Source organism: Notamacropus eugenii, chromosome X (assembly GCF_028372415.1).
Source record: "Notamacropus eugenii isolate mMacEug1 chromosome X, mMacEug1.pri_v2, whole genome shotgun sequence".
Lineage (NCBI taxonomy): Eukaryota > Metazoa > Chordata > Mammalia > Diprotodontia > Macropodidae > Notamacropus > Notamacropus eugenii.
Genome location: NC_092879.1, coordinates 68,656,779 through 68,683,795, shown reverse-complemented (window position 1 = coordinate 68,683,795; position 27,017 = coordinate 68,656,779). Strand labels below are relative to the sequence as shown.

Genomic DNA, 27,017 nt, shown 5'->3' with positions numbered 1-27,017 from the left:
AAAGCCTCCTTGCTCAGCGCTCAAAATACTAACCTAGATATTTTAAAGCACAGCAATAAGGAGACAAAACGAAAAAGAAACAGACTAGTTAGAGGCACCTTGCTCTATTCCTGATTCCAAGGAGCTTTTTTTTTTTTTTTTAATAAAAGGGTGTGGGGTGAGAGACACACACAGGGACAGAGGAAGAGAAAGGCAAGGAAAAGGGAGAGAGAAGAGTACTATTTGTTCAAATATGCTATTTAAATAAGAACCAAACTCAGTTTTAAAACTCACTTCTGTTTAGTTGTTGCTAACCCATATCCCCCCCAGCATTTCTTGCCTCACTCACATTACTTCCAAAGCAGTCTTTATCAGAAGCATTTGTAGTAGTATTAATAAATGACTATGTCCAAGGTCCCTGTTCCTTTTCCTATAAGAAACCTATTACTTCTCTGGACAAAGTGAAAAGTGCAAGTCCCAGGTAGACTATAAAGAAAATGGCAGCTCAAAGGAGAGAAAAATAAGATGGTGATTAGAATTCATGAGGAAGCTTTTCCCCGATCCAGAGGTAAAAGTGATGCTAGAAGGTGTAGGAATCTGGAATAGAAACCTAGCAGATAAGAAGTGGAGCTTCTGGGACGTGAGCGGCCATATGGATTCAGCTACTTTTAAGCATCCAGGAAGAATCCCTAAACCATGCTTTCTCAATGATGGGCACTTGGGCTTTGAGTCTAAGAGGACATCCAAATTGATTCTCCTAGAAGCTTCCGTTTGAGGAACTAAAATCAATGACTTTGTATTGAAATGGAGTGCCTGGTTCAATCTCCAGGGAAAAGGGGTAGAGGTCAGTGAGAGCTGGCAGTGAGTGCCCTGAGCTGATTTCTGACAACTATTCTACTTTCTGCTGTGTACAGGATGCCTTCATCTAGAAATCATGGCTCCCATGAATATACTCATTTAAATTGTAAACCAGTTTGTACAGGCATTCAAGTCAACAGACATTTATTAGGCACCCACTCTGTGCAAAGCACTGTAAGAGCACTGTAGATGCAAAGAGAAAAAATATCTAGCACCTGCTCCCAAGGAGACTGGAGGTGGGGAAGAATAGTCTGATATAAGCCATAATATGATGGAGCAAAGGAGGAAGATATACGTCTATGAACCAGATTCAAACTTAAGTGGGAAGTGTGTTTCAAATAAATAAAAACACAACATGGATAATAGTAATTTGTGGTTTTCTAAATCATTATGCTGCTGGTGGGGATCCATTTCTCTTTGAGTTTGAGCTCACTGCTCTGAATTCTCTTCACCTAATCTAAGCTATTCCTGAACTGTGGTACTATGGTACCCAAAAAGGAACGTGATGCTCCAGATGAAGTCTGACAGAATGATTAAACAATACAGCATTTGAAGGTTTATAAAAGCTTTTCTCACAACAATTCTACATGGTAGGAAATTTAAATGCTATTATCCTTATTTTACAGAGGAACACTAAGTGACTTGCCCATGACTGAACATCTAGTAAATGTTAGAACTGGGATCTGAACTCAGGTTTTCACACCTTCAAGTATAGGATACTTCCATGCCTACTTTACTATTTATAGCTGGAAGTAGAGACAGTATAAGTGATTGGAACAATTCTATGCAGTCTATATATACTTGAGAGACCCAGTTTGGCATCTTCTTTTAAGAAAATATGAAATAATCCCATGATAGAGGGCTGTTTCCACATAGTCTATATAGAAATTAGAAATGAACAAGTTATTTCCCCTCTTAGAAGTGATCTTGGGGGAGAGGAGGGTAGTAGAAAGACACATATATTCTAGCTCTTCCCCCACAGCCCACAAAATACCTGTAAAAATCACTCTCAACAAATTCTAGAGCAGCAGAAGCCACAGAACAACAGAGTGAAAGAGGTTTCCAGCGAAAGGTAACCTGGAAGGCTGACAGGAAAGGTCTGTCTCACAGGATGCTGAGCAGAGTGGAGCCCAACCCTGACTGCACAGCACTGGGAGGAACAGGACCTGAATAGACCTCTAGGGCAGAATTCCAAGCAAGGAGGGTCCCAGATCCCTCAACCCACAAGTGACAAAGACAGCTCCAAAGGTCAGAGTGGGAGAGCTTTCCCAGCTAGGAGAGAAGGGAATGGGGTTCTCTCAGCATTGGCCCCAGGTGGCTGCAGAAGTGGGTGGTGGCTACATGGAAGCAGCCTGGGTCCACTGCCCAGGTAGCTCAGCTTAAAGCCTCTGGGGGAATTGAGCAGCTGATCTAAACCTCAGCCTTGAGCACAGTACTGGGGAGAGTAGAAACATTAGGACCCTCCTCTTGACAAAGGATTCAGAAGTCAAGTAACTGGCTGGGAAAATGCCTGAAAAAGGGGGAAAAAAAGAAGACCATAGAAGGTTACTTTCTTGGTGAACAGGTGTCTCCTTCTAACCTTTCAGATGAGGAAGAACAAGGCATACTGTCAGAGGAAGTCAAGGCCTCTGCCTCCAGTACCTCCAAAATGAATATGAAAGGGGCTTAGGCCATAGAAGAGCTTGAAAAGTGTGTCAGCAGCCTGCTATAGGAGAATCAAAAAAATGCTGAGAAAAATAAGACCTTTAAAAAAAGGCTAATTCAATTGGAAAAAGAGGTCCAAAAAGCCAATGAGGAGAAGGAGGCTTTAAAAAGCAGAATTAGCCAAATGGAAAAGAAGGTTCAAAAGCTCACTGAACAAAATAGTTCTTCAAAAGAGAAAATCGAGTTCAGGGAAGCTAATGACTATGAGATAAACCAAGAAGTTGGAAAGCAAAACCAAAAGAATGAAAAAATAGAGGATAATGTGGAACATCTCATTGGAAAAACAACTGACCTGGAAAATAGATCCAGGAGAGACAATTTAAAAATCATGGGACTACCTGAAAGCCATGATCAAAAAAAGAGCCTAGACATTATTTATTTTCCATGAAATTATCAAGGAAACCTGCCCTGATATCCTAGAACCAGAGGGCAAAATAAATATTGAAAGAATCCACCAATCACCTCCTGAAAGAGACCCAAAAAGAGAAACTCCTAGGAATATTTTGGTCAAATTTTGGTGTTCCCAGGTCAAGGAGAAAATATTGCAAGCAGCTAGAAAGAAACAATTTGAGTATTGTGGAAATACAATCAGGATAACACAGGATCTGGCACCTTCTACATTAAGGGATCAAAGGGCTTGGAATAGGATATTCCAGAAGTCAAAGGAACTGGAATTAAAACCAAGAATAACCTACCCAGCAAAACTGAGTATAAAACTTCAAGGGAATAAATGGTCATTCAATGATATAGAGGACTTTCAAGCATTCATGATGAAAAGACCAGAACTGAAGAGAAAATCTGACTTTCAAACACAAGAATGAAGAGAAGCATGAAAAGGCAAACAGGAAAGAGAAATCATAAAAGACTTTCTAAGGCTGAACTACTTACATTCTTACATGGAAAGATAATATTTGTAACTCTTGAGACTTTTCTCAGTATTTGGGTAGGTGGAGGGATTACACACACACACACACACACACACACACACAGTACAGGTTGAGTTGAATCAGAAGAGACGATATCCATAAAAAAAATAAAATAAAAATTAAGAGGTGAGGGAGGAAAGTACTGGGAGGAGAAAGGGAGAAATGGAATGGGGCAAGATATAACTCATAAAAGAGATAAGAAAAATCTTGTTCAATGGAGGAGAAAAGGGAAAAGGTGAGAGGGGAAAAGTGAAGCTTGCCCTCTTCACATATGGCTTAAGGAGGGAATAACATACTCACTAAATTTGGTATGAAAATATATCTTACACTACAGGAAAGTAGAGGAGGAGGGGACAAGTGGGGTGAGGGGGATGATAGAAGGGAGGGCAAATGGGAGAAGGCAGTAGCTAGAAGTAAACACTTTTGGGAAAGGACGAGGTCAAATGAGAGAATTAAAAAAAGGGGATACAGGGTAGGATAGAGGGCGATATAGTTAGTATTACACAACATGATTATTATGGAAGTCTTGCAAAACAACACATATATAACCCGTATTGAATTGCTTGCCCTCTCAATGGGGATGGGGAGGGAAGGAGGGAGGGAGAGAAGTTGGAATTCAAAGTATTAGAAATGAATGTTGAGAATTATTATTGCATATAATTGGGAAATAAGAAACACAGGTAATGGAGTATAGAAATTTATCTTGCCCTACAAGAAAAGAGAGAAGATAGAGATAAGGGAAGGGTGGTGTGTGATAGAAGGGAGGGTACACTGAAGGAAAGGATAATCAGAATGCAAGGTATTATGCGGTGGGGGAGGGGCGAGATGGAGAGAAAAATTGGAACTCAAAATTTTGTGGAAATGAATGTTGAAATCTAAAAATAAATAAATAAATGCAATTAGGAAAAAAAAAGAAATACCACACAAGGAAAACAAAAATAAAAAGATCACTGAAAAAAAAAGAAGTGATCTTGGAGGTCATTTTATTCAATCCCCTCATTCTACACATGAAGTAACTTGCCCAAGATGACACAGGTATCAGAGAAGGTCAAAATGCAAACCCTTTTCAGAAGACTTGTGTCAACCTCCCAGGTCTATGAGGCTAAGTGCTTTGTACATCCCAAAGTGCAACAGAAATGTGACATCATTACCCAGAATGATATGAACAATTCAAAACACTATTCCCATTTTAAAAACATAAGTATTAATTTGAGAAGCCTTGAAAATCTTTCAATATTGGCAGGCAATTTGTCTCTTTCCAAACCTAAGCTGTATTTCCTTTCTTGTCAAGACTGTATTGTTCTAAGACATTAGTCAGCCTTCTAGGTAATGTGCTGGAGTTAGCTGGCTTTGGAGTCTAGAGAGATTTCATTATTGCCCTTTGCCTCTAAGGAATTCTGTGAGCATGGTCAGGTCATTCATCTGCTTAGTGACTCTCAGTTACAGACAAGTTGCTGCTCCTTATCAGTGGAGGGGATTTCCATACCAATGAGCTCCACATCCACCTGGTACCTTTCTCTTTGATCTAAAGAGTTGCCAGGGTACTAAAGACTTGTGACCTGCCTTTGGCCATTCAGCCTGGATGAGGCAGAGGCCAGATTTGAGCCAGCTTTGTCTCCATCAAGTCATGCTGTCTCAAATAGAAAATGTATAAAAAGTCAATATGAAGTAATTTTGTGGAAGCATGTTCAGGAAAGGCCGTATGTCGGAGAACTATCAGTAAACAGACACTGACAAGAGTATTAGACTTGGGATCTGGAAGATTTAGGTTCAGACCCTGTCTCTCACACTCAACTAGTTGTATAAGCCTGGCCAAGTCACTTCCCGGTGCCTCAAGTAATTCCCTGGGATTCATGTACTAAATCATGGATGGTTTTGATGTGGGTCGGTGGTGTGAATTTAAATACCAGGCAGTGCTTATTTATCATGACGAAATTACAGATTATCAGATCTATAAAGAACATCCTAATAATAAAGAAGGAACATATACATGAGATTCGTTCAGTAACACTTACGTGAGTAATTCAGAAGTCATAAAGTTTACAAGGAAAAGCATGGCATATGTCCGTGGAAATAGACTACTTTTAACTATCTTTTCTATTTTTTCCCCAAGAGAGTTAAATAGAGTAAGAGGCAGAGAGAAATATGAAAAAAATGCATTAAAGACTCTGAAGGAAAAACCATACTCCAGAGAGTCCAAATGCTCAAGGTGAAATTATATAATTCCATTAGCCATAAACTAACAGTTGAAAAGCTTCATTTTCTCAAACTATTGTTTTTTAATAAATTGTGCTTGGTAAAATATGGAAACAGTTTCAGTGGTGCCAGATGACTTTCCCAGACCCGTTCAGGTCTAATTGCCAGACTTTGGGCCGACCAATACTGAAAAAGTTGAGGAAATAACATCTTCACTCTCTTCTATCTCTGGGGAATGGACAGACTATGCCTGCTAGTTCATACCCAGCATGGTAATGCCATCAGTTTTCAAGAGAATAATTTATTTAACCTCCAAGCCAAAAGAAATGTACCAAGAGATAGAAAAAGCAGAAGGTAGCTGCAAAAAATTAAAATATGCTGAAAACCAGTGAAAGCATCAATGATAGGTTATCCAAGATTTTATGAGAAAGTGCTGGAATCCTTTGAGCCAACAGTGTTTACAGTTTCCGCAATGAAAATTCTAATTTTGTGCTCTAATGAACACAAAACAACCCATACTCAACCTTGGCAAAACTTATAATGACCGTGTAATTGAAGTGACTTTGTCATATTAAAGAGAGTTCAGAAAATGGGAGGTAGAATGGTATGAGGTAAGAATGTGGGTTGGGAATCCTGGAATAGATGATCTGATAACCAGCCTTCCCCTTGTTTTGTAAGTAGGGGGCCATATTCACAAAAATCAAGAAACATGATTAAAACCTAAAGCTCACTCCCTCAAAATGAATAGACAAGATGTTCCATGTTTTGGAAAAAAATGGATATAGTGCTTTTATTTTAAAAATCAAAATAGATCATATTACAGATTGCTTCTGTTTCCAGTTTCTCCCAATATGATATAGCTACTACTATCTGATTTCTCTCCATAACACTCTTAGGATGAAAGGAAGGGAAAAGAGTATAATTTCCAGTTTAGATATCCAGTTTAGATAGTTACTTAGGCACATAAAGTGTGTTACCTGTTCACTGTTACAAAGTAATTCAGTGGAATAATCAAGATGAAATTTCAAGTCATTTGATTCTTGCTTATATTAACCAAAACCTCTCTCCCCCTCTCCCACTTTCTCTCTAGATTCTAGAGAAATGAGCATGATGGGTAGTTAGTTGCCTCTCCTTATTCCGCAGATTTTTTGCAGCTTCAATAGCTGCTCTCATTGGTGGCCTCTTCCTCCCTTCCCCACCCCTACCCCCGGCCTTTCTTCAGATTTCCAGCTTTGTCATGTCTACCATCTCCTCTCCCTTCCTTTTCCTAATGGGTTTTCAATGAACACTTTCTGTACCACAAGAAACTCCTCTGAGCTGTCTCCCAGAGTGAGGGATACAGGAAATTCAGGCCACTTGAAACGTTTCTCCATCAGAGAAGTTCATGAATGTGGATGCATGGATGATTTCTGTCAAAGAAAGCTTTAGTTGTACTCTGTCTCAGAGATTCCTTGAACAGATTTATATTAAACATCTGACCAAGCTTGTCTAAAATGGGCCACTCTTTTTCATAGAAGTAAGGGGCAAAGAGTAGTTTCCTGCAGCTTCTTTCTGATGCTGCTTAAAAATGGCTGCCAGTACTAGGAGCACTTGAAAGATGGCAGCAAATCCTATCAGGAAATCGACCAACAAACATTTATTAAGTACCTGTTATATACCAGTCACCGTGCTAAGGAGTAGGTGTAGAGTAACTCAGGATAGGGGATCCAAATCCATCAACAGAAAAGACTGAGTGTACCAAATTGCCAAATTCCTTACTTCTGGATGCTTAACACTGTTCGTCAAAAAGTATTTATTAAATACTGTGTGCCAGGCACTGTACTAAGCACCAGAAAAACAAATACAAGCAAAAAGAAATAGCGTTCCTGCCCTGAAGGTACTTACATTCTAATGGGGGAAGATAATGCATAAAAGTGAACTGAAGTGTGTGTGTGTGTGTGTGTGTGTGTGTGTGTGTGTGTGTGTGTGAGTGGGTGGGTGGGTGGTGGGGAGAGGAGATGGTGGAAAAATCAGAAACAAAATCAAGAAAGGAATGAAGTCATGGCTGGCCAGGGCATTGCTTCAAAATAGAAGTTCTGAGAGGAACTGACCAATTTGGGGGAGGGGGAACGTGGGGCACCAGGATGACAAGATCTTTATTCCTGAGCTTGGTACTACCCTGCTCTACCATTGGGCACTGTTTTCTACCTCTTGCCCTTCATCTCAACAATCCATGTTCTTCTTCCTGGCTTTCCTTTATTATGCCACAGTGAAGGGAAAAGCCTTGTACCTCAGTCTACCTGCTCAGAGCCTGGATTCTCCTCAGTCTTAGTCCACGTGAGTCCTATCCATGTTCCCATTAAGGGGCCACAAGGACTCCATTTTCCTTTTTGTTGCTGGCCATTTCCTTCTCTCTGATAATCTTTCAAAGAGAGAAGGAAATTGTGCTAACTGAATAAAATGCATTCACAAGCAAAGAAAACAGAACAGTTGAAATATAAACTCGAGTATCTTGGGTTAAAATATCTATAATGGAAGAAAAAAAGGAGAGTATTTCTCGTCTATGAACAATTATCTGGAAAGTAACTGATCAACTTTTTGCTGTACTTTTCCCATTTGCCATGGAAATGGTAAGCTGTGTCCTTTGTAGCCTCTGCTCATTACTTCTAATTTATGATAGATAGATGGAGATAGATGGAGATAGATAGATAGATAGATAGATAGATAGATAGATAGATAGATAGATAGATAGATGACTTGTTTGTACATTGTTGTTTGTGTGCTATCTCTGCCATGGGACTGTGAGCTCCTTGAGAGCAAGGCTGCCTTTTGTCTTTCTTTGTATCCCGAGTGCTTGGTACACACAGTGCCTGGAATATAATAGGGACCATGTTTATTGACTGACTGGTGAAACTTCCAGTTTGTGTCTACAAGGCTCCATGTGTATGAGGAAAGCTCACCAAAGCTTTCTCACAAAGGAACAAGACCTTTGTGTTCCAATTTTTTAGAGTGGCATCATCTAGGCCTTGAATATCTAATCAAATTCTGGTGATAGCACCTCTCAAGCATTCTATCACCTAGAGCTTTCTACATAATAACAATAGAACAGGGATCATGCAATACCTTGTGCATCATCAAAGATAGAAAAAAATGCTGTTACAATGATGATACATATATTTTGTTACACTGCATTCCCTTCTTTTGGAAATTGCTAGGCCTTACATAAAATAACTCTCAGAGGTCCGTGCATTTCATATAATGCCCTTTGATCCCTATCAAAGCCAGATAACAAAAAATAATTAATTATTAATAAAATTATTAAAAAGAATAATATTGTATATCCCCAAATGCAGCTCTTTGTTTTGGGGATTCATTTCATTTTATATTATATTCTGGATTCAGAGAATCTAGAAGCATGACTTTTTTTTTTTTTTGCTATGGTAAAAATTGTTGCAAGGATCAGATTATAGATGACTTTTTACAATGTTATTTCACCTGAAAGACAAATCCAATTCAGCACAAAGTTTCATTATGAAGAAACTGTTACATGTGATGACACTAGTTATTGAAAATTGAAATGAAGTGAGAGGATGCTAACACCATCTTGTGTGAGATTCTGCTTTCTTTGAGCGACAAAAAGAGCTCAATATACCTCATCATCTCACTTACGCCCACTGGGAGCTGGGCTGCAGTTCTATTGCAAGGTGGTCTGATTGCTAGACACCAAACGGATCAGTCATATATATGAGATACACACACACACACACACACACACACACACACACACATACACCACTTATTTCTGTGGTTAAAAAGCTTTGCATAGCTGATTGTTTCTCTTTATTTCTCTCAAAGTAAGTTAGCAGAGATGTGTGGGGTAAGTTTTTTTTTTTTTTAAAGGAATTAATAATCAGAACAAACCATGCAGTCAGGACAGGCCTACATTTTCTCTCTTGCTTCTATGGCTAATTTGTTCTAGGCTCCTAAGTACATATTTGCATGTCCTCCTTGGGGGGGGAAAGGGTTCGAGGGCCCTTCTGGGAAGAGAATGGCCTCAGCAGAGGTTTCCCAAGAAGGCTACACTGGAACCTTGTCCTCTGCTCGGTCACTTGATTAGAGCTTCTGCCGCTCTTTTCTCCTTTCATGCATAAACAAACCTTTTCATTTTACTCGCCAACTCACCTGTCTTCTTGAATCAAATCAGTTTCTAGTGCCTCTCTCCTCCAGCCTCTGCTGTCAATATCATCCCAAAGCCATCAGTGCCCACTGAGGTATGACTTCTCTAATGGCCTTTTCTTCCTCCCTCCCAGAAGCTAAATATATTCTGTTTACAATATGCTTAGTTTCCACTTGACAGGGTCAGGAAGTCAGTGTACATTTCTGAATTGAGGTTTTCTAGTTAGTTGGACTGCCCTGTGCTGTCAAGATATCTCCATATTCCTTTTCTAATTAAAAAGGCCAACAAGCAGGAAATGTCTGATGGATGAGCCAGGGCTTGCATCTGTAGCATGAGAGTCTCATGACTCAGGTCTGAACATACAAAAGGAAAAAAAATTCTGCTGAGGCCTTTTTAGAGTCACCATGTACTGCCCTTCTCCTACAATTCCATGCCAATATATCATATATGTTAGACACTAGAAGGGAAAAAAGGGCATAGCCTCCTCTGTTGTGATTATTAAAATATTTAATATTCATATTAGGAAATGCTATTTGATTACTGACTTGCTATCCAAAAAGGCCTCTAAAACATTCTAAATAAATTTCCCTAATATGACTATGTTTTCTGTCCTGTCAGAAGGGTTGCTAATAAATTTGCTGCTTGAATGAACAGACAAATTGGGAGCTGTACTGGCCTGGGCACAAGGGCACTACTGTCCCAAACTGCTTTGTCCCTATCTGAAGTTTCCTCAAGAGCAGGTTTTTCTTCCAGAGGTAATTTTCCAATAAAATCAGTCTTGATTATCGCAAGCACAGGACCAATCCCCAAAGAGGTATATCAGGCAATTCAAGGCAGGGAAATATTGTAGGAGGCAAAATTAAAACTGTAGCAATGTTATTATTTCTGGAAACATTATCTCAGTTTTGTTTTTTTTTGCTTTCCTTTTGTATACATCAGTGTTAAGTGACCGCATTTTCATTGATGATAGGCTATTCCAGAAAAGTACCTGGAACAATATAGGGTTTTATTCCTCTCCTTTGTTCTTGCCTAAATGCAAGGCCTGGTTTATGGCACAGTGTGTATTCAGAAGTTACTACTGAACTGATAAGAAGGTGTATGGCATCTGGCCTCCTTAATTCTAAATCCAGCTGGTAAGATTCACCAGCAATGCAAAGACCAAAATGAGGCCACATACATCACAATGATAGGAGAAGGAAAAAAAGAACCTCCCAAACACCCCTTCCTGAAAAGTTTGAGGAAAAAAAAATATCTTTTGGAATTTCTTGGTATTGGATTTTATGTTAACCACCTTCATGCTCTTGGAACAAAGAGAATCTAGAATGATCCTGTATTATAGTTTTATAGCTAGAATGGAGCTTAGAAGGCCATCTAGTCCAATCCCCCCATTTCAGAGATGAGACCCTGAGGTGAAAAGAGATGAAATTTCTTGTCTCAAATCCAGTAGATAGTGAATGACAGATCTAACATTTGAACCCAGGTCTTTTGGCTCCCAAATCTAGCGATCAAAAATTTTCCACTGTGCAACCATACTTCTTTTAATCAAACAACAAATCTTCCGCAGTATTTTGTTCTCCAATGGGAGCAGTACCTCTTCATGCAAGGCAAAAGTGAAGTAAGGGAAGACATCTGAGAAGTGTGAGATAAAGAGAGGAAAGGAGAATTGAGAGTTCCCAAGGTAACGGCCTTGGTTTTTTTTTTTTTGGCTTTGTTTTTTTTGTAGTGGAAGTATGAGTCAGGGTCCTCTTCTGAAAGTACTGAGGTGAGGTCATATTGTGGGAGACTTGAGAAGGGATGAAAAATTTTGGAAAGCTACTGTAGGGAAGGGGAGAATTAATTGATTAGTGAGATGTAAGGTTGCCTTGTGACAGTAAGGGCCCAGTGAAGATTATATAGCATCACTTTATAATGGGTCCCATCATATCCATGGCTTTCTTAAGCTCTGTTCAGAAGCTCATGAATAGAAATGAAGACTACCGATGGTGAGAGCAGCCCAAGTTTGGGTTTTGGCAAGCCCCAAATAGTGATAGGTAACAAGGGGCTGTAGTATAGAGTGGCAGTGTCAAACATGCCTAGGTGTGGCCAAACCAGACAAAACTGTAGTTGGGAAATATTTAACAAAATAAATACAAACACAATAAAATAGAAAATATTAATATGTGGTTTTCTAAGTCAATATGTGGCCTGCAGGGATTCTTATGTATATTTTAGGGCTCCAGTCCTCCTTTCTATTTGAGTTTGCCCTGGTATAGAGGATAAACTAATTCATCAAGGACGTGGGGAGACTGTAGCTAGTACATAAGGTGATGGCTTAGGAATGAACTGAAAGGGAGGAGGAGGAGGAGAGGTCATGGGGCAAATAATAGGGTTAAGGGCTATAAGGTAGAGGTAAAGATGGAATGATAAAATGGCTAGGATCATGTAATGGTGGTTTGGCTGATTCCTAGATCCCCTAAGATGGAGTCACCCATCTGGAAGATCCTAGGTGACTAGAACATACGTGGACACTCTATGCTGGTCTACCCCATGACTCATAGTAGCCTTTCCCCATTAGGTTTGTAACTAGAACTGTTGAATGGTCTGACTCAGCACCTGCTTGCATCTGAGGGTGAAGGACTTGGCTATGTCTATTTCTTTGTCAAGAGTTTATAAATGTTGAATTCATCTTTAACTCAAACTTGCAAAAAAAAAATAAACATCTTCAACATGGTTTTTGCTCACATTTCACTGCTCTCTTAACTAAAACTTTCTTCAGCCAAGTGTTCAACAAAAATACCTGGTATTCTATACAGCAACTCATTCCATATTTTACTAGAGGATATTAGGGCATTGCATCAGTTTATAACTTTGAAACTAAAGCAACTATATTTTTTCCCTAATGGATTACCTTTCTGGACTTCTTGGGATGGTTTTAAAACATTACAGTGGACCCTTCAAACATTTTCTTTCAGTTCACCCCCAAGACTCCCTCCATTGCTACAAATCAGTGACTCATCTTTTAACTTCTAGTCTTAGGTGCCTGAGTCACTGAAGAGTTAAAGTGACTTGCCCACAGCAACACAACTAGTTCGTGTGACAGGCCAGACTTGAACCCAGGTCTTTCTCACTCCAAAGCCAGTCTTTTGGAATTAGAAATGTTTAAAGAAAATTAGGAGTATGCCTATTGCATACCAAATGAGCTTGAAGGGAGATAGAAAACCTGAGAGTTGAGACATCTTCTGTAAAGAGATTCAGAAGTTCATCGTGGGATTTACTCTGATGCCCTTTACTTTACTGCGGCAGGGAAAAAAGGAACATCAAAAGGGCAAAAAACCTTGGTTGTTCCCTGCACCGAATCAGTTTCTTTTCTTTATCATTATTTTATTTTATATTACCTGAGAGTGTTTCTGAAAAGATAATTTGCAATTAATGACATCATAGGCCTGGCTACCCTTCCACAATGCCATCAGTGAAGAGATCTGTTTTCATCCTGTTGATTAGCAGGGCATTTTTTCAAAAGCAAAACTGTTATGCCTCTCACAAGGTGTCTGTTTAACTGAGTATTGGGCAAATTAGAATATAGGATCCTTGTGAGTGGGAATTTCTATTCATTCTATTTGTGTCTCCATTGCCAAGTGATAATGGCACATAGTGAGTAGATGATTCATGAATATTTGCTGATTAAACTGATAAAAATTCTGACTTACTTTAAGTGTAAAAGGGGGCTCATTGAATCATGTAGCCTGAACTAACGTGAGCTTAGCATGATATGGTAGTGCAGTCGTGAGGGACTTGACTGAATACTTTCTCATCGAAGACCAATCTGTTCTTTGTGATTCCCTAAGTACTCAGATCTTTGACGTTGGGGTTGGGACTGGAGGGGTAAGTGGGATGGATGTGTGTGTGTGTGTGTGTGTGTGTGTGTGTGTGTGTGTGTGTGTGTGTGTGTGCATCTCCTATATGATTAATAAAGCATGGGTGAACCTAGAAACATTGAAAGCGATGAGATGAATCAAATGAAGAAATACAACAAGCCTTGGGCCAGACTGAGAAGCCCTACGCTTACCAGCTGACTGTGTAAGTGGGCAAATTACTTCCTCTCTCTGAGTCTAAGTTTCCTAATCTATCAAATTAGGGAGTGGAACTTGATCACTTCTAAAACTCCTTCCTGGAGTGCCACTCTCCTCTCTCTACCCCCACCCTCATCTCTACCATTCTATTAAGAAGGAACTGCCTCCTATCAAAATGAGAACTGGCCAGTATTCCAGTTTCCAACAGTCATGGAGGTCAGACCACTCTTCACCCCGGGTGACTTTTAATTTGGAAGAAACGCTTGTTTTAGCCTAGAACAATATCACCACTACTATTTTTGGTCAAGTAGATGGTAAAAGCTAGGGATGGAAAAGACATTTACAGGCAATATGTTAGAGTGTAATGAACGGTGGCAAAGATGGCTGGAACCATCTGGATCCAAATATTAATTATCTTGACAACATTCTAATAAATACTATTTATTTTTTACGAAACCATTTACAGAAAGCTTGCATTACTTTGAAAAGGCCAGACCAGGGAGACTCTGGATTGTAGGGGGAGAAAACAACCTAACAACTAAAGAGTCAATAAAAAAAATTCTATGCCTCGAATTAGGAGGTTCCCTTTAATTATGGCCCCCATTCTAACTGTTCCCTTTTTTCTCCTCAACTTAGGGCTGAATGGAGACTCCAAGTCTAAAAGGATTGGGCTGAGGAAGACACTGTAACGTGGCAGCCATGTCTCATTAAAAACTAACTTAACAACTGAGACTATTTTAGAATATAGTATATTATTAGAAACCAAACACATTATACATTTTTCCAGAGATGCAAGTTTTTTAAAAAGCCAATTTTGTAGTCTTTTAACAAAACCTTTTTATGCAGAAGGGAGAGTGAACTGTTAGGGCACCTCTACCTGTAGGATCTATGGGCTTTATAAAGTTCCCTTTCTTGCATGGTGCACTTTTTGTGTGCAATAGTATTCTATAGCATTTTCTCTTTTGGGTTGGACTTAGTGCTGGGAAGAACCTCAGCGATAATACTCAGCAGGTATTATTAAGGTACCTTAAAGGAAACCGAGGCCCAGGGAGGTAAGGTGATGTGCCTAATTTGCTCAAAAGTGGCAGATCTAGGGAAGTTTTTCACTTGGTTGCTCTTACTATGACTCTACTGCCCTCGTTATCCCATGAGCAGCCCATGCTGTGCCCTAGTGATGTCATTGCTCTCTTGCACATGATTCTCATCCAAGTTATAATAGAATAATTGGGAAGGAAAGAAATAAAAGAAAAAAATGCAAAAGTCTACTTGTCCATTTGTAAGAAATTACATTAACATAAATAGACTCACTTGTTATATTGGTTTAAACACAACTTGAGACAATTCCAGAAATGAAGCTAGTCCTCCATATAATTCAAGTAGATCAGTTACCTTCTAGATTGGAGAATCTCAGGGGTGAAAACCTTGGGGACCATGTAACATAAGGACCTCCCTTATGGAGGAGGCTTATCTACAACAAGCCTATTTGCCTGCAATGAGAATTCACATGACATCTATGTGATGTGGGAACCCAATGATTTACATGGAGATAAACGAAATGGACTTTGAAGACTATCTAGCACTCCTAAGTTCTAGACCATCAATCAATCAGAACATTATGCATGAGCCACTCATTTTTTACAGAAGCAAGCCAGAGTTTTCCAAGTTGAATGAGTCTACATGCAAGGGCAGGAAAGATGGAGACCATGTCAGTAGAGTAGAAAAACAAGTGACAATTTTACACTCATGACAACTGAAGATATTTCTTTTTGGGGGAACAAAAGACGTAAAGTTCACTTCAAGTCAGCTTAACTGACTTGTGCAGGGATTTTAGAGAAAAGCAAATCACGTCTGCAGAAGTGCTCTAGCGCTTGACGGAAAGAAGACTAGGCCACATTGGGCAGAAGAAATCGCTAATCTTCCAGGCCTTGTTTTCTCAATGGGAGCTACTAATGATAGGAGAAGTGGCGAACATTACAACCCAAACGAAATTCTCTGATATTTTAGGAGCCAGGGATGCTATAATGTGAAAGTTGTAGCTAAATTCGGAAGCATTTCCAAAGACCTTGGGAAGCAATTATGCTTAAAGTTACACATATATATTGTTTTGCTTTTTGCCCCCTGAAGGAGCATTAAATGTTTCACCATCAAACACGTAGCATAGGTACATTCTGTGTTTACCTTTGCTAAATATGTGTGTTTATGTGTGTGTGTGTGTGTGTGTAAAATTTTAAAGAGACTATATTTAAAGTCTTGAATGATCTCCTTACATTAAGGTGAGAAGTTGTAACCCTGAAAGTATTGAAAATAGAGTGGAATAAGGTGGGGAAAAAGGCAGTCCTTCCTATCCTAGCATGACAAGAACACACTGACAGAGAGGAGTGGAGTCTGTTGATAGCCTTTGGGCTACCTTGAAATTAACCCTTGGTTAAATTTCAGGAGGTAATAGCAACTTAAATTAATAAAACCCTTTGCAATGGTTATATCAATGCATAAATAGGATGACTAACAAGTAACACACAATGTATGTTCCTTGTCAAAGATAATCTCATAGACACTGCAATGTACCCAGGCAATGTACACAGACCTATTAAGAGTCCTCAGTTGCTGGTTTATAAGATATTTCCTTCCTCAAACTATGTCTACGAAAATGTCTTTCATCAAGTAGGATTTCCTGAACACAACGTTGAGTGGTCAATAAATTCTCATTGGTCGGTATGCTGGTTTGTAATGGACGCAAAGAGAATGGGCTAAGAAAGTAAACCTAGGCTGTCATGGAGTAATTTCACATCTACTGCCTTTTCCTAATCAAATGACAGTACTTAATATAAATACATATTTGTGATATTCACCAGACATCTCTGCTTCTCCAGTGCCAGACACAAACACTCAATATTGCATACTCAAAGAAAGGGAACCCTGGAGATCTAGGAGGGATCCTTTGCTCTAGGAATGAGCATTATATAGTGACCAAGTAGGAGCATGCTCATAAACCTGAGAAGTATGAAGGGAGAAGTCTGGGATCAGGCATCTGCTACCTTCTCAGGTGGGAGGTGGGCCCTCACTAGGATATGCCCTCTCCAATTGTGGGATGGACTCAAATTAAGTTGAGCAGGATGGTTCTGTCACCCTTATAAAATTGTCAGTGCCTTGTAGGGGAGGTCCACATTCTTTGGAAGGTGACAAATCTAGGCACAGTTGTATGTCTCTGATAGACACACTTGGAGAAGGCCAAGGGAGCTCTAATTGTTGAGTTTGTTTCAGTGTTTCAGTGTCACCTAGAATAACACTCCTGCCACAGAAAGAGGAAGTGGCGCTTAATCTGGTCTCTAGATCTTTTCTTGCATAAGCATATTGAATGTTCATCAGTGATGCAGGACTGACTACTGGGAGACTGAGAGCCTCTGGTAATTCATTAACAAAACAAGAATTTTCTCTGCTGTCAGTTGGACTCAGCCTTGGTCAATAGCTGGGACTTCCAAGGCTCAGGTCTCTATGATTCTCTGATAGAAAGGCCCAGATGGTGAGTTGGTAACGTGAACCCAGGTGCAAGAGAGTGCAAAACCCCACTAAGCTCAACAGCTTTTTAAACCGCAGGACAATTCTAAATACCCAGGAGTTGGTTATAACTTGAGTCTGTTATCAAGCAGATTTAAAAATACACTAAAGTATAAAAAATAATCTCAAAAACTCCATGTTACTTTACTAATCCTTTGGTCAGTTCTTATCTCATGGTGTGGCTTCCTCCCCCACCCACCTACTTTTTTTCCTCCTTGTTATAGTCCTGAACTTGCTAGATATTATACAGAATCTTTCCTATGAATAAACAGTCATTAAAATAAACTTATTTATAGAAATCATTTCTATCAATAAGTGAAAAGAAATAAGAAAATTGGCACCTTCAGTGCACTTCTACACAAAGAAGATGGTCTAGCATTCAGGCATAAAAATGAGGCTACTCTGGGGCCTCCATTGGCTCTGGGCTCTGAGAGTTTTCTATTGCAATAGGGATGACTTTCTCTCTGGCTCACATCATCATGACTGAGGGCCTGTATTTGGGAGAGGGCTGGTCAGAGTTAGTGGTACACAGTCTGTGACTGCGTCAAAGTAGAGCACTAATGAGCCTACTTAGAGATTGAACCCATGGCCTTGAGCTAACCACTGAGCTATCTGGCCGCAGGAACACTGTACCAAGTAACTACTCTCCATGAATGTACAACTCCTGGGGACATGATATTGCTGGAGATGTAATAATATAGGAACTAGGCTGGTTCCTTCTTTTGGAAATGAAACAGCTGTCTAAATTTGTCTGTGGTAAAACACTGAAATCAGAAGCCACGTCAACCAAAATGACTAATGACCAACCACCTCTTTAAAGGAAAAAGAAATATTTCTTCAAGAGATATAGACCAGATGTTTAGAAAGTACTGTAATGAAAGGAGCAGTATGCTACTTGCTCACGACTGAGCAATATTCCAGAAAATGCTCTGGAAATTGGCCTCCGCTAGGTCACCTTTCAGACATCAGCAGTAGGAAAAGAAAAATCGAATTTTCTGAGCTTTTCATCACTAGAGCAGAGAGGCCTAGGCACATAGGTAGGTGCAAAACATTCCCACGTGGCTGGAAAGCATTTGGCACACTTTCAGTGATTTCCCTCTCTGTCAGATCTTTCTAAGGCTTGCAATTAAAAATGTAATCTTTTTAGCATGTGCAAAGCCCGCAAGGCCAGAAGTACTATTTGTCTAAAATGATTATAATATCATTTGGCAGCTATTCATAGAACGCACATGTTAATTTATGTAAACTGGGCACAACTCAGGGCGTTTGCTCATCAGGGATATGGGAAAAACCAAAGCAGGCCCCTGCTGATTAAGAGAATGTTCTATGGCCACAATTCAGGATTAAATCAAACTCCAGTGCCTGCCTGCCTCTGTGCTTTTTTCCTCCTCCTTGTCCTCTTCCTCCTCCTCCCTCTCTCTCTCTTTATAAGACTAAAATTATTTTTCTTTGCATAGAGATTGTTAAAATTGAAATATCTAACTGATATAAAAAGGAACTTACTTTGAAGGAATGTCCATAGGTTTTGCCTTTTCAATGTCCTGTGAATGAAAGAAAAATAGGCAATTAAGCAACATTAACAGTTACAATCTTCCAACTGATTACCAAAACCATCTACAGTATCAGAATGCTTCACAGCACTGTACTAAACGAACCGAAGCAGGCTGCCTCAGGAAACTAGACCTGGAGACAAAAAAACCAAATTCATCTCTTCAAGGGAATATTGTCACCCGCGCCAGGTCTGCCTCCAGACACTGACGTGACAGCACATGCCTGCATCTTGGATTCAGCAGGAATCCCATAAGTACAGAGTAGAAAGTACTACTTGGGCTATAAGCTTTGTCATGTGTCTTTCTTCATTCTAACATCGATGAATCTGATTTTGTAATGGGGGGGAGGGGGCCGCACACACAAAATTCTTGATGCATTTTGAGGTTGATGACATGAAATGACTCATCTGAACATTATCACAGATACCTCCTATGACCACCAGCCACCATGGCACTCCCATGGCCGTTGGTCCAAGGAGCATTTGTTTCCAAATTGTTTTTTATTAGCCAACACCGCAAAAGGGCAAAGGATTACCAAAAGCTCAGATCAATTCATATTTATGAAGCCTTTGAGAACACAGCTCGAATCATCTAAATGAGTTAATCTCTGGGCCTCTTGGCCTGCACCAGCTTGGACATGGAGCCTGGGTTCCAGTTTATTGGTGAATCCATTGATCTGTGTACAGTCCATTTATCATTCATGAAAAGAGCTAGTGATCTTCACAGTATATTAGAAGAAACAACTCAGATCATCTGTCAACGGCCCTCTTATTTCTGTTTCCCTCTCCACAGGGATTTCATCTCCTTCGATTCTTCTTGAATTAAAATGTTGCTAAGCAACACAGCTGGGGGCACTGATGGTAGAATGGTTACAGTCTACCAAAGTGTTTAAACACCTGGAGGTTTTTAGGGATGATTTCTCCTCCCCCATTTCTATAGTATAATTATGGCATCAGAAACAAATGCATAGATTTCTAGAATGCATTTAAGCTAAATAAATCATATTAATAGAAGGGGGGGTCGAAAAAACAAGGATAATATAAAGCTATGTCTTTTTACAGTGTCCAGGTAGCGGTATTAGTTTCATAAAGAGTCTGCAGGAGGGGGAGAGGAGATGAGAGATGAGGAAGGTAGGGAGGACCAGAGATATAAAGGAGAAAAAAGTAAATTTGTTACAGGGATTGTATTGTATATACTAGAAAATTAGAATATGGAATCATATTTAAGCATTCTTGTTCAATAACGTCATCCTTCTTAACCTAATTTCAATGTATCACATTTTGATTTTGGAATCCTACTTCTGCTTTGATGAAATTCGTTATTCTTGGACAGGGCTAGGGATTCAAGAATTACATGGCCTTCATTGCTGAAATTTGGCATTTGGTAAAATGGCAAGAAAGCAAGTGGAAGATACAAGTTTAAAATAAACAGGCAGTCTCTTGTTGGTCCTTGTAACACCTGAAATTTAGCAATATCCTCATGGTGGACAGGAAATCACTAATTCAGATTGTTTATCAAAGTATGTATTTCTACTAATGCAGTTGATCTTCCCAAGTGTGCCAAATGAGGTTAACAAAGGAAGAGCAGGACGCTGGGCAACATATCCATCACTCTTCCTGCTCTAAGCTTTTCTGCACATTCACAAGCCTCCTTCTCCCGCCTGCTGATACTGACTAGAGAGAAATGGTTTTAAGTAGCAGACCAAAGAAAGATAATACTGGAAACACTGAGACCAAACCTTTTCTAGCTCCTCAAATCTGTGAAAACTAGCTGGATTTTCCTCACTTTTTCTTAGAACAATTCAGGTTACTAAAAGTAACTTGGCACAAGATTCAAGTGTGTGTTCAATTTCTTTCAGAACAGAGAGACTGCATCATTGTGAGCATGCCCAATGACAAAAGTGGGTGTAGAGAAAGCTATCAAAGGGGGGGGACAGTGAAAAACTGGAGCTTTGATTAAGAAACATATCATTTGAAAATGCTATCTGTGCATCAAGCCAGCCAATTTGAGCTAATTATTTCCCTATGATCAGAAGAAATGCAATTGTGTTTTGGGCAGGTCCCTTTGAAATGTAGTCTTTTATAAAACCATTACAGGAAAATACTTCCTCTTCAAATGATTTTTTTCCTGGGTTGCTATCGACTCAGATGGTCTCGGTCGAGTCATTCCCTTTCCTTTAGTAATTAACTTTTCATCAGTTGGAAATTCACAGCTCTAGTTGGAGGTGTTCCTAGCTATCCTTCTCAAATCTCTTTCTACCCATCCCTTTTATCCTCGTGAAAGAGAATGACTGTACTGAGTCCATCCAGCATGCAGTTAGCTTTGCCCCCCCATTTAAAAAACAGATTTTAATTGATATTTTTTGCTTTTACATTGCTTAGATGACTCCCTGTACTCCTTTCTCTCCCAGAAAGCAACCTCTTATAATAAAGAATTTTTTAAAGGGAAAAATTTCTGTAAAATCATTTAGCACACTGAAACATTTTGCTTTTTTATGTCATATTCTGTAACTATGGACTTCCACCTCTGCAAAGCAGTGGGGGTGGAGGGATATCTTCTCGGATCTGTTCTTTAGGGCGAAGCTCATTAATTGTTATCTCACAAGATTCAGTTTTGATTGTTTTGTGGTATTCCTTACATTTCCATGACTGTAGTCATGTGTATGTTGCTTCCTTAGGTCTGTTTACTTCTGTTTTCATCAGTTCATATATAAGTCTTTCCATGCTTCTCTAGATTAAGCATGTTTCTTGTTTCTTATAGTATCATCATATTACTTTACATTCCCCTGTCAATTTGTTTGGCCAGACCCTAATTGATGGACATCTACTTAGCATCGAATTACTTGTTACCACAAGTGCTGCTATAAATACTTTGGCATATACGGAGCCTTTCTTTTTGTCAGTAACTTCCTTGGGATATAAACCTAGCTGCAAAATATCTGGGCCAAATGGTAGATAATTCCAAATTGCTTTGAGAATCGATGTACTAATTCATAGCTTCACTAACAATGCATTAGTGTACCTGTATTTATACATCCCATCCAATACTGTTCTCATCTTTTGTCATTTTTGCCAATTTTCTGGATACGAGGGGAAACTTCAGCATTGTTTGGATTTGCATTTCTCTTACTGCTAATGACCTGGGGCATTCTTTCATGTGAATGTCAATAATTTGCACTTCTTTTGAGATCTCATATTTTTAAAGAGAGTTAAGTCATTGCAGAGATGAGTGAAAATATCTTTTTTTTTAAATAGATTATTTTTGTACCATTTTTCTGTGGCCTTAAATGGCCAAAACTTTTCTGTATAAATATGAGGAGATTCGCTGCCCGAGACCATGGGTATTGAGGAGACAATTCCACACAACAGATGTGCCAGGATGGGGGATAGATTACAAATAAGTGAAATGATGTGATATAGCACACATAAACAGTCAAAAGGGGACCAACTGGAAATGCAGCTAATTGTGAGTTTAAAAACATGCGTTAAAGTAACAAATAGATTGGAATATGTAGGTAAGATCATTATGCCACTTTAATTGTCAGTTCTGGGTTTTGGTAATTTCTTTACTTCTTTACAGAGGATGCTGGGTGGTTCTTCTCTGAGGGTAGCGATCTCTACTATTAGAAAGAGACCCGACTACACCAAGGGACTAAATAATGCTCCTGAATTTTATGCTGTTCTCCTAAAATTATACTTAAAATGCAAGGTAGGGTTGCTTGATAAGCTTGATAAGGATATACTGGAGAAGAAAGTGAAATGGAGAAAAAGCTATAAATCACTTTCCTTATGGGTTTGAACATATATACATATATATATGTATTTGAGCATATATACATATATATGTGTATATATATATCTATATATGATCAAATAACATACCAGATAATGAAACATACCACAGATTCATGTAATGATGTAGAATTTAAAGTGATCGTTATTTCAATAGGGAATGTAGGCATCTTCTCCTTATGCTCCATACCAATGTTGGCTTCACAATGACCGTATCTCTGACAGCTTCTCCTTGTGGCACGTATTCTGCCTATTGTATAGCTAGGTGGTACAGTGAATAGATATGAGTGCCAGGTCTGGAGTTAGCAAGACCTGAGTTCCAATTCTGGTACACAGTAGGTGCTTAATAAATGCTTATTTTCTTCCTTCCTACTACTCAGCTCAGGAGGCGGTGAATTCCTACAGTCACCTGCAATTCCCTCCACATATCTGCCTAGGAAATCCTCCTGTTTCCTTGAAACCCAGCTCTTCCATGAGACCGTCACTAGTATTCTCAACTGAAAGTGATCTCTTGTTCCTCATACTTTTCATGGGATTTTTCTCAGGACTTATCTTGGCTCTCATCAAATACTTATGTGGCATCATCCCCCCTCATCTGTAGATTTGTATTGCTTGTAATCAAGGACCCTGTCATGTTTCACTTTCAGTATCCAGCATCAATGATGGTGCCTCACACAGCTTACTGCTTGACAAATGTGTATTGAACTCTGTGGAATTAACCATTCCTGAGTTCTCAGGCCTTTCTTATTAGCAAGGGCAGAGATCAGTGATCATTGGGATTGATGCTTTCTCATGAGTTCATCACAAATGCCTGGGACACATAATTCACTGCCACCGAGATGATCCTCACCAGCATAATACGTTTATGGAGAATTTATTCACTGACAATAGGGGATCAATCAATCAACAAATCTACTCTGTGCCAAGCACTATGTAAACATGAGGATACAAAGATAAAATTAAGCAACCCTCACTCCCAAGGAATTTGCATTTTATCCTGGGAGATTCAGATAAATATAAAGTAGTTATAAGGCAACCGAAGAGAGGAGAAGGCATGAGCAAGTTGGAAAGGGATCCAGGAAATGCCTCCTGTTTGAACTGAGTCCTGGAAGAAATAAGGGATTCCAGGAGGTAGAAGAGAGGAGAGAGAGCATTCTGGGAACTGGGGGTGGCCAGTGCAAAGACATGGAGATGGGAAGAGCAAGAACAGTTCTGAGCTACTGTAAGAATGCATAACGGGGAGTAATGCAAAGCTTTAAAAATTCTGAGCAGAGGAATTTCTATTCTGTCACAAAGATGATAGAAGCCACTGAAGGTTACTGAGAAGGGGAGTGATCAAGTCAGATGTGAGCTTTAGGGATATTACATTAGCAGTTGTGTGGAGGATAGATAGGTGAAGGGAGAAGAGAGAGTGTCAATACAGAAGCTACAGAATTTGGCAGTCAATTATATAGAGGGTGGGGCTGGCGAAGGGGGATAAAAAGTCAAGGATGGCTCCCAGATTGCCAATGGGGGTGACTGGAAGGATGGCAGTATTCTTGACAGAAAGAGGGGAATATGTCAAAGGAGAGGGTTGGAGTATAGACAATGAGTTCTACTTTGAAATGTTGAGTTTGAGATATCTATTGGCTATCCAGTTGGAAACATCCCATAAACATTTGTGGATGTCAGCTAAAAGCTCAGTGGAAAGAGTGGAGCTAGATATATAAATATGGGAAATATCTGCATCGAAATGATAATTGAAGCCATTCGAAATGATGAGACCACCAATTGAGAGTATAGAAAAAAAAAGAAGGCAGCCCAGAACAGAGTCTAATAAAACTGCTAAGGAACACAAAGCCATGAACAGGATCACTCCAGTAGTAGACTAGAATCTTCCCTCCAAAGAAACCCATTAATGACTGCTCTTTGGGTCTAGTCACCCAATTCTGAATCCCAAAGTACTAACCATAGCTCTACATCCGCTCCGTTAGGACAGCATTCTACCTGAAATCCGGTTATTAGAAAGTTCAGCCATGACAATTGCCTCATGGATCAGTCTGTTTCCTGGGTCAAAGAAGGAAATGAAGGCAAGACTGGTAAGGCCAACTAATGATGAATCTTCGATTTGCTACTTGTTGCCTGTGTTTTTATTTCCCTTTCTGGGCTTCAGTTTCTTCTTCTGTAAACTGAGAAAGCTAGACTAGATCATCTCTACCATCCTTTTCTGATTGAAATCCTATGATCCTGATGGGTATAGTCAGAAACAGAGAATAGGGCTTGAGTCACACTTCATTACACTAACCATAAAACTGCCCAGCCTTCACAGACAAAACCGATGAAAGCAGCTACAACGTCCCCTGTCCAGTGAATCTCGTCGATAGCATGCACACAAAATTCTTCTAAGGAAAAAACTCAAGAATCAAGGCACTTGAAAACTTAATATATAACTATGGGAATTTTATAAAGCTAATTTTAAGGGAGTCAAATGTTACCTAATAATCCCCTGATTTCTTAAGTGTGATCCTAATACAGCAGGTAGATGAACTCTATTAAGTTTCAAGAATAGTTTAGGATCTTCAGAATTAACCCCTGTTTATATCCAGATTTGATGAATTACCTATCTATCCCCTTCTGTGAGATATCATACAAAATAAATACAATTTCTTTCTTTTGCTAAATTACAAAAGGACTCAAAGGAGATAACTATGTTTTCTTTGTGGTGAGATTATCAAGGTGAGTGCTGAGATGGCCTGGAGATATTTTAAACCTTGAACTCATTTCATAAGTCAGTTTGTTTGGGTATTGGTTTTTTTTTTCCTTGCCATAATATTACTCCTGTCAATCACAAATAAAATGTGATTTTTATTATCATTGTTCTATATACATCCCTTATATTTTCACTCTAAAAATCTTTGACATTATGCGGCTTACATTACTTTATTAGACAAATGTACCCTGTTGTGCAGTGGCCAAAGATCTTTAACCGATGTCTCATAATAATGCATGTGCACAGGCCATGTCTATATGACACTGACTAAGTGGGTACAATGGGAAAGAGTTGGCTAGGCATCTAGATGCTTGCAAGGAGCTCAACTGTTCTCTCTTCACCTGACTGCTCTGGTGGTAAAGAGACACAACTGCGCTATTACCTAAGCAGGCAGTATTAGCAAAATGCATTGATCTACCATTGAGGCAGAAAAGCCTCAAACAAACTAATTCATTAATAAATGACCTCATCATTGGTGTATTTGGATGTACTGTCATCCGTAACTCTAGAATGAGTTAACTCACTTAGGCAGACACATTCTTAGAATAACTGTTTTATTGTTTTACTGAGCTAATGAAAGAGAGAGCTAGCACAAAAGGGATCTTTCTGCTCTGTGATTTGATTGGTTCTACTTTGCTACTTACAGACTATCTACATGAATCCAGAGCAAGGGGATGAAACAGGACAAATTCAGTCCATGTATCCAAGACATCATTTAGATGACTGAGTGTTTTATTTCTTCTTATACGTAGATATTGTCTGGTTTGGTAGGACAGCCGTAATCTACAGAAAGATGTCAACTGATGTATTTGATTCGTTTCCTGCCTAAAAAGGAGTCAGTGTCCTATATTCTAGTTTGAGTCTGGATGAAGTGAAGAAGTGGTCTGCCTTCATCTATGAAGCAGTCACCGGTAACAGAATGCTGCTTTCTAACCTGAAGGTGGTAAGTTAGGGATCCCACTTAGCTCTCCAGCCATGACCCAACACCCACTTGGAATCATGTGACCAGGACCATTCTTTTGGGTTGCAGCAACACGGAGTGGCAACTCAGAGTTGCGGGGTGGGGAATTACATAGATGCAACCTCCTACCAACCTTCTACTGCCTCTGGCATCTTACTGTCTTTCCCAACAAGGAGATAGGGCTCCTTGTCATCTTTAGGCTATCAGAAAAAAAGTGTCTAGATGTGAACATAGATAATTTGGGTTTTAGAACTTGTTCTTTTTTGTCTTCATGTGCATTTAAATAGCAGAGAAGGAATTTTTTAAGTAGCTAATATGATAACAGTACTGTCAAGTCCTTACATTTCATTAAGCACTGCTGTCTCTAAATTACTGTTCTGCTGGAAAGAAATACCTTTAGAGACATCTATTTGTCAACTGACCATATTCTTTAAACTCTAGACTAGAGTTTCTGCTTATAACTCACTGAAAAAATGTATTAATTGGCTTCTTTAAGAAGCCTCTTTCAGTCACAAGAAGTTTTCTGTTACCACTAATAATCCT

General features: G+C 39.3%; 1 protein-coding gene across 7 annotated transcripts in view; it reads right to left on the bottom strand.

Moving 5' to 3' along the window:
* AFF2 (ALF transcription elongation factor 2) overlaps positions 1-27,017 on the bottom strand; it is a 529,569-nt gene that overhangs the window by 59,334 nt on the left and 443,218 nt on the right. For all 7 annotated transcript variants that reach the window (XM_072626094.1, XM_072626091.1, XM_072626093.1 and 4 more), the window contains one exon: positions 18,927-18,964. In XM_072626094.1, the coding sequence (XP_072482195.1) occupies positions 18,927-18,964 (38 nt within the window). The remainder of the gene's footprint in view (positions 1-18,926; positions 18,965-27,017) is intronic.